Below are 8,645 nucleotides of genomic sequence, written 5' to 3' on the forward strand. Positions count from 1 at the left end.
GATGCTTCAGACACAGGTTTACATGTTTTCTTTCAGGTAAATGAGAACGACAGATTGTGGGACGATGACGGCGACTCCACTCTTCCCTCTCCGGGCCTTTTGGACCACGGAGCTGAGCCCGTCTGCCTCTCCATGCCGCTGCTCAGCCTGGGCTTGCTGTTCTTCCTGCTCTCCAGTCTGTAAGAGGCCTCGGTTTGCCCGGCCTCCAAAGACAAATGTCAAGATCCAAGGGGGAGGGGTTGGGGCACCAGATGAAAAAAACACAGCCTAAAAACAGCCATTTTGTATGTGTCACGTGACGGTGAGGGAAAGGGTCAGCTTCGTCTTACCCTACTCCCCTCTCCCTTTCTGTCACAAAAATCACTTAATCTCTATTTGTGAATCATGACTGAGAGCAGATGTGTTGTGCAGCCCACACCCTTGCGAAGACCACCTGAGTGTGTACCACTACAGTGCCATGGGAGGGGGGAGGGGATCAAGAGGAAGTACACAACTCATTCCCTGCTTCACACCTGCCCAAACATAAACTTTTCCACACAACACACACACACATATAAGCAGACTTCACTTCATCTGAAAATAACATCCAAACGGTGAAAACGGCCAGCGAGATCAGAAGGTGTACAGCAAAAGACACTGATGACCCAGTGGAGGAAAACTCTTAAATATATACATATGAAACAGCACAATTGTTTTCTTTTCTTTTGTTCTTGAACATTCCTTGATGTAAAAGAAAAATACTCAATGTTAAGACTTTTCTCGCAGATGAACTGTGATAACGTGTTACACGAAATTTAAGCTGGAGTGTGTGTGTGTGTGTGTGTGTGTGTGTGTGTGTGTGCTCAGCTTCGCTCTTTATTTCTTCGAAACGCACATTTTAAATTTCTAACTGTTGTTTTGCTACCTGGGATGTTAGATGGAAGCACATTGAGTCAAATCGCAGTGAAAATTCTTTGATCGTTGTCGTGCTCTGTGTTTCAGGTATGAAGAGTTCATTTCCAAAACAAAGAATATATAAATATATATAAATATATCTAAAATACGAAATTTAAGTTTAAAATTTAACATTCAAAGAAGATAGAAGTGTATTATGTCATCACACAAGGACCTACTTTAATGTACTTTGTACATGTTTTTTCAAATGGTGGATACCTCACTTTGGAAGGGGACTCTTCATATAGTCATTCATTAAGCTTTAAGTGTGAAGGCCTACAAAATATCTTGGATCTGTTCCTTTTATAGAACTTTAAAAAAGGCACAATCATGTGAAGTGGAAAGAGGTTGAGACAAGTTTATATTTTTTCAAAAGTAAGTGGACTTTGTTGCAGAAAACACAGATGTGTATTGACAAGTTTGGGACCATTCGTGCTTTGCTGGTAAAGAGGGATACGGTTGGCTTTAGTCGGTGGACATTTGAATGGATGGTTGGATGCATCTGTCTTTGTGGGATGGAAGCAGTAACTCGCCTGCTACCTGCAGGGAATCTACGTTCAGCGTGGGACGGTGAAGAATTTGCACTGTAAAAGCACAGCTCTGCGTGGTGGAGCGGACATGTCTACAGGAGGCGCTCGAGAGTAGAAATATATTGCGGGGTGTAGGGACAACCTTCAGTACTGCCATAGAATACAGTTTATTCACCTGCATTGCTAAACAATGCTGATTTTTACACAATGAAAATCAGCTGCGATGAGGAAATGATGGACCTAAGAAACTCCAGATAAGGACGTTCTACTTTGCCGGGCGAATTCTACGAGGACACAAGTGATGCTCATGTCATTTCAGTGTGTTTTAACAGGTGTGGGGAAACAGTTGTACTATCTTAAAGAACCAGTTCACTCAAATCACAAATATTCTCACTCTCAAAAAATCACATGGATATATAGAAGACCGCTTTAGTGAAAATAGTGCAGCCCATTTATATGCACTTAGCTTAAAGCAGGGACAGCACACATCCCTGCCCTTCAGGTGTGTAGCTTTGAATAGCCAGAAGGCGGGAAGTAAAGGAGGAGCTGCAGTGGAGGTGTGTTGCAAAGCGGCTTGCAGAGGCACTGCAGCCAGGATTACTAGCTGAGCTCGACTTAGCGGTCTGCCAGAATTAATGCGATGCTCGGTTTTGGTTTTATTTTCGCAGCTTTTAGAAGAGAATACTCACTGGTCGGTTCGTTATGGATACCTGTCAAAATCCATTTCAATCCAGTATAACAGCTCTGCGATAACTCTACTTTTACAAACATGTCTTCATTTTCTGTTTTTCTAGATGTTTTCAAAAACGTTTACTATGAGGGTAAAAGAGGGTGTTGGGTGAAATATCATCTGCATTACATTATTAAAAGTATACCTAGTATAGTCTGGCCCCTGGAAGACGTTTTAATTTAAATTACATATAATTGTCATTTAGGGATATTGTGGCTCTTAAGGAAATGTGTTTATAAGCAAATGCAGTGAAATTCTTCACTGCATTTACCAGCTGGTCGGTATGTTTGCCAGTTGTTTACAGCCGAGCAGTTAGGGTACAAAGACTTTAGAAGGCAGTTTCTGGTAAAAGTCAGCTCAAACAGAAAATGCTTAAAAGCTCGTGCACAGTCATCAGACATTTCTCTCCCCAATATGCTAAACATTGTGTTGCCGACAGCAGTTTCAGAGAAAGATATAGGTACTCAAACTGTACTACAGTGGATTTATTAATGGTTAAAAAACTATTTGCTGCTTTTACTGATTTCTTAAAGATGAACTAGAAGCCAAAAATATCTTATAGATGGGCAGATCTCACAGAGCATGTCAATTGGCGCTTTAGCAGCTTGGGATTCACTGAGAAGAACCCTCCCATGGATTGTGAATAAGCAGTATATAAATGGATTTTGGTAAAGCTGCCTTGCAGCCCTTTCCCTAAAGACAGGTAGTCAAACTGTCAGTGAAGGAGTCCTACTAATGTAAAGTGTCCTACTGAGGAAGCATTTACTATAACTCAAAAGTTCCTGTTTTAGTGGAATATGATTAACTAAGTATCAGTAAACGTTACATTAACAATTAAGTTAAATTAAAATGTGTTTTTATTCTTCAAATTAGCAAAATGTTTTGTAAAAAAAAGTCGTATAATTATATATTATATATGCAGAGGCCCCGTTAATGAATTCAGTGGAAATGGAGCAACAAACAGAAAATGTATCTGTTTGGTGTTGTTTTAATCTGGGATTATCCACAGTAACTAATGACGACTAACTGCTGATGGAAGGACACATTCCTGTGGAGTTTGCAGAGGATAAAAAGATGTGCCCAGTGCTCACACAAGAAATCACCTCTCTGCATTCAAGTGGTGTGTTTGTTTTGTCGTTTGGGTGAACTGGCACTTTTGTTTTCGCATAAGAAAAATCACCTTCATCTATGTACGTTTCGACACATCAGCGAGTCTGAGGGCCCCGTTGGTTTGCACAAAGCCTCTGTCTCATATCATGATGTGTCACCAGCTGAGCGCCCTGTTTTGATTTGTCCTGTGTTTTATCAGTCAGCGTGCATCGCGGTGCCGTGAGGTGACCGACCAACCTGCTCCCTGTTCGTCTGCGCTGGCAGAATCCCTGATGTGACATGTGTCACTTCCAGAAATAAAGATGACATTGTAAATGGAGGTGAATTCTGACCACTTTCTTGTAAAAGGGGGGAGAGACTTTTTTTCACCTGTCTAGAAATTTCTGGGTCCCTTGACAAGATGTGACTGTTGACCTCGATCTGAGTTCAGCTCTCTGTATTCCCCCTTAGCATCCAGTTAAAAATCCATGTTTCATCACACACAGGGCGTGATTTGTAAAGATGTTATAGTACAGTGTATATACTACATGGTGAATACCATATATATGATGTCTATAAAATTCATACCTTGAGTAAAAATAAAAAAGGATTTTATCCAAAGTTTTGCTTTTGATATGTCAGAGAAAATCACCAAGGAGCTAATTCTGACATGAAAACTTTACAAAGCACAACTTTGAGCCCAAACTTGAGCATCAGGAAACTTTAATAAATGAGACCCCTGGTGTAAATAAACCTAGAGCAAATTGGTGTTTCTTCTAAACTACTCTATACCTTAAGGCTATAATGCAAGGATGTGTTTGTGAGGCAGCTGAGGTGAGGCACACTGCAGCTGGAAATCGCCACAGAAACACTCAATGCTGTGGTTTTTGGAAAATCAGCAATCCACACACAAAAAAAGCCTGACAGTAGCCAAATATAACTAGAAATCACCTCACAACATCTTCTGAAAGTTGCTGTTTGGCTAAAGAAAAAGACTTAGCCCATCATCCTTCCTAATTGAGACTCCAGCTGCACGTGTGCGCCACCTGTGCTTTGCATATTGCGGCTGTAATTGGCGCCGTTCTCCATGTTTTGGGTCAACAGCTATGTGGGACAGACCTCCTGCTGTCCCACATACTGGAGCTGTTAGTTCTGTGGCTGCTGCTGCTAGTGCTGAAGGATGATAAAAAGCTAAAATTCTGACCACCAACGGCAGCCAAGTACTGCACGACGTCCTAAACTGACTTCTGAAGTTCAGAAACAAATATCTGAGTGTTTACTGACTTGTGACACTTTATGGCTACTTAAACTCAACTGTAGAATTATTACATTTAAAGAGATCAAAATAGGCTCAAAACAAACTAAATGCTGAGTGAAGAAACAGATTCTCTTAAATCGGAGGTCAGCAAGCTGTTAATTTGTTGCCACTGGACCATAAAATCCATAATGAAATATCAAAATAGTCAAAATCTTGCTTCTGTTGAAGTCACTGATTTATATTTCTAATAATGATGGCTCACGTGGTTCAGACAGGTCTGTCTCAGAAGCTGCTGTATAGGACTTTCACCAGGGAGAGGTGGCTTCATATCCTGTTTTGAGTCCTGTCAAAATGTCATTCAAAAGATTCTAGAAGCATCTTTCAGCATAAACACTTCAGGTTGAGCCTCTTTCTTTAGTACGGCTTTCAGTGTCTCACATCATTGTGGATGAATTTTGGCCCACTGTTTAGTTTACTGAAGTTTGCAAACATTCATCTATACCAGAGGTAGGGAACGTTAGTCCTCAAGAGCCGGTGTCCTGCAGGTTTCAGATCTCACCCTGGGTCACCACACCTGAATCAAATGATTAGTTCATTACCAGGCATCTGGAGAACTTCAAGACATGTTGAGGAGCTAATTTAGCCATTTAAATCAGCTGTGTTGGATCAAGGACACATCTAAATCAGTTGAAGTCTGGGCTTTGACCTTCATTCTTTTACTCCAGACATTCTGCTGTAGATTAGCTGCTGTGCTCAGGATCATTGTAAGACACAATTTCTGTCAGACGGAAGGCCTCACATGTGACTTTAGATTACTTTAATATACATGGTCAACTCAGTGACTATAAGGTGCTCAGGACCTGTGGCTGCAAAACGAGTCCAAACCATTACTTCTCTCCTACTGTGTTGAAAATTACCGTAGGATGTTTGTGCTGATATGCTGTGTTTTCACCAAATGTGGTGCAATGCATGTTGACCGAACATCTCTACTTTTGAAGTACTTGAGATACTTGAGGTACTTGAAGTAAACTGTGTTGGCAGATTCTTTTTAAAGAGGAGAGTGTTTCTCCTTGCCATATTTCAAAAATAAGCCATACTTGAACATGAACTTTAACATGCAACGTGCTAACTGAGGCCTGTAGAGTCTGAGATGTAAGTTTGGGGTTTTTGCAGTTTCTGAGCGTTGCAAAGTCTGAGCTCAGGATGAAGATCTAGTGAAGATTGGAGCGTTGTGCTGACGCAAACCTGAATGCTTCAGTCCAGAAATGTGTCAAAACATCTTCTTTTACAGAAGCGCTCACACTTGCTGATAAGCAATTAATCAAGTGCTTTTGATTAGCAGGACCTGGCTGCTACTTACCATTTTAAACCCTATTGAACCAGTAATGTGGAGGCATTGTAGGGAAGAAGGCTTTGAAGGTGGAGAGCTATGTTTATTTCGAATTTTTGCAATTTTTCCACATTAAAAAGTTTGTTTGCTTGAGGCATGTGCATACGCAGACACTTCCAAACACTTTCAGCATATTAGTTACAAGACAAAACAGCATCATAAAGACAAACAAGCCCATGATCAACGTGAGCTGCTTCCCACTGGTCACAGAGTTGTTTCTACTCATTTCATGATGACACATTTCTGCTTGTAGCTGCTGTTATGTGTAGGTTTTTCTGTCATATCACAAAGGGCAAATTTTACCAACCAGACGTCACAGATCTTAGAAAATTCCTCTCATCCACTGTTGCAGACATATTACTTTACAGGCATTTTGCGATACTGGTAACATCTTGGACAAGCTATCATATTAAAGGCCTTTTGTTTGGGAGCTACAGCGCATGAGCAAACAGGGATTTTCCTCACATGATGGATTTACTGCAGATTGTTAATGAGAGAAGTCCTTTAACATAACAAGAGGGTGCAGGGGGAGGGTGGGTATCAGCATCAGTCAGAATCTGACAAGCCAGCATAAAGAAGGAAACTAAAGACGGACTGATGGAAGAAACGTCCCTGAGAAACATTTACTAATTGTCATAATGTGTCAGAACGACACACGAGAAGAAGGGGAAAAAAGACGTCTGTGACTGAAAAACACAAATGCAGCATTTCTGAGAATTCCATCTCACCGTGTAACCTTTGTTCAGCAAATTTGAAACACGACGGGAGGATTTTTTTTTTCTTCCCCCCCCCCAGACGTTATTGTCCCTGACAGCTCTGCTGAAAAACCAGCCGAATCAAACCTGAGGAAAGATAATTACATTAGACTGTTTGATGAAAGCAATAAAGTCTGGATGACCCGAAAATGGGCAGACGCATGTAAAGTCTGCAAACAATATCTGCTTACTCGGAATTAGACTCAGATGATGATGAGGAGGAGAGGGAGGAGGAGGAGAGGGGAGGATGGTTTCATAAACAGCATTGCTGTAATGTGAAGGAGGAAAAAAGAACGAGAGGAAAAGTCTGGATGATAAAAAGTCTTATTATCATCCAGCTGCTACAGAGCAGAGTGTGCAGCCTGTCATAATGATCAGGATGGATTTAGTCAAAGACTTGGAATCAAAGGACAGCACCTAATCATCTGTTTACACCGTATAGGAGCTCCTCGGGCGGAGAGAGAACAGGGTCGGAGCAGGTAGAGGGGAGAGAAAGGTAGGGAAGGAGAGGGAGGGAGGGAGAAGAGAAACAGAGTGAGAGATGAATAGATAGGGGGGCAGAAAGGAGGTGCATTGGAGAATAGAAGAGAGAAAGGAATTAAGTGAGTGGGACTGGGAACATTTAGGAAGCGAAAGAGGGAGAAAAGAGAAGGAATAAATAGAAATAAATCAGAGAGGGAACGGCAAAAGAGGACAACGAGAAAAAAAGGATTAAGAGAGAGGCAAGAGAAGACCGAAACAACGAGGAGAACAGACGTGACAGGGATTAAAAACAAGAGTAGGTGAGAGAGAGAAAGAGAGAGATGGAAAGGTGAGATGACAGGAAGGAAGGTAGTGGGAGGAAGAGGGGGAAGAGTGAGAGAAACTGAAAAGGAGATAAAAAAAAAGAGAGAGAGAGCGAGGAAAGGATTTAAGGGAAGGAAAGATTAGAGAAAAGCGAGAAGAAAGGAGCATCAAAGCAAAGAGGGGTGCCAGCAATCAGGGAAAGAGGAGATATGAGCAGGAGAGTTGAGAAATGACAGATGAACATAAGTGTGTGGTGTATGGAGGAAAATAATTAGGAAGGGAAAGAATCAAAGAAAGATGGACAGCAAAAAGGAGGGGAGACAGACATGAGAAGAGAAGGAGAAAGGAAGGGAGGGGAAAGACAAACAAAAAGGGGAAGGATGTGAAAGATGAGACGAGGGATCTGTGTGTGAAAGGGAATATGGGAGGAATGAAAAAAGAGGACAGAGGAGAAGAGAGAGACGAATGGAACTGGGAAAGAAGGGGAAATGGGGAGAAAGATGCAGGGAATGTGGAGATGAAAGAGAAGAAAATAGAAAGGAGGAGTATGGAAAGAAGAAAGGAAAAGAAGGAGAGAGGAAAAAGTTGAGGGATCAAAGACAGAAATAGATGAGAAGAGGAAAGGGACACAAAATAAGGGACATGGAACGTCTGCATCTAAAAAGGGGGTGGCAACAGCAAAAAAAACAAGCAAAAAAATGGGTTAAATGAGAAGAGTGGATGAACAACACATGAGGGGGGAAAGGAAGAAACATGAAGATGGGCCATGACTCAAAAAAGAAAAAAAAACAGATCAGGAAGGAAGTGAAAAGAGGAGAGTGAGAGATGGCAACAAAAGGAGACATGAAGTGAGTGAGAGGGAGGGAGGGAGTGGCAGACACAGAGATTAAAGGGAGAGAAAGAATAAAGGAGAGATGGAGAAAGACTGGTGATGAATAATTGCTGGTGAGAACACAGCAGCTCAGCGACACTCAGCCTCTCCTGCCGCCGCTTACCTCGAGGGCTTGGAAACATCAACCGCGACATTAAAAATAGGAGTGATTATTTGAAAACAGGCCCGGGGAAAAGTGTATTTACAAATAATAATTCTCAACATTTGTTTTTGTCTTACTTGAAGCAGCAGATGGGAGGGGTGGATCACAATCTGACAACTGAACGTGGGGAAAACTTTTTG

At 41.6% G+C, this 8,645-nt stretch overlaps 1 protein-coding gene across 1 annotated transcript in view; it reads left to right on the plus strand.

Annotated features, from left to right (window-relative positions):
• gfra4a (GDNF family receptor alpha 4a) overlaps positions 1 to 3,622 on the plus strand; it is a 151,863-nt gene extending 148,241 nt beyond the window's left edge. Inside the window, exon 8 of the mRNA XM_084914373.1 lies at positions 37 to 3,622. Within this exon, the coding sequence (XP_084770499.1) occupies positions 37 to 183 (147 nt within the window). The 3' untranslated portion in view covers positions 184 to 3,622. The remainder of the gene's footprint in view (positions 1 to 36) is intronic.
• The last annotated feature ends 5,023 nt before the right edge of the window (positions 3,623 to 8,645 follow it).

Source organism: Perissodus microlepis, chromosome 19 (assembly GCF_051167445.1).
Source record: "Perissodus microlepis isolate ML-2025 ecotype Zambia chromosome 19, ASM5116744v1, whole genome shotgun sequence".
Classification (NCBI taxonomy): Eukaryota; Metazoa; Chordata; class Actinopteri; order Cichliformes; family Cichlidae; genus Perissodus; species Perissodus microlepis.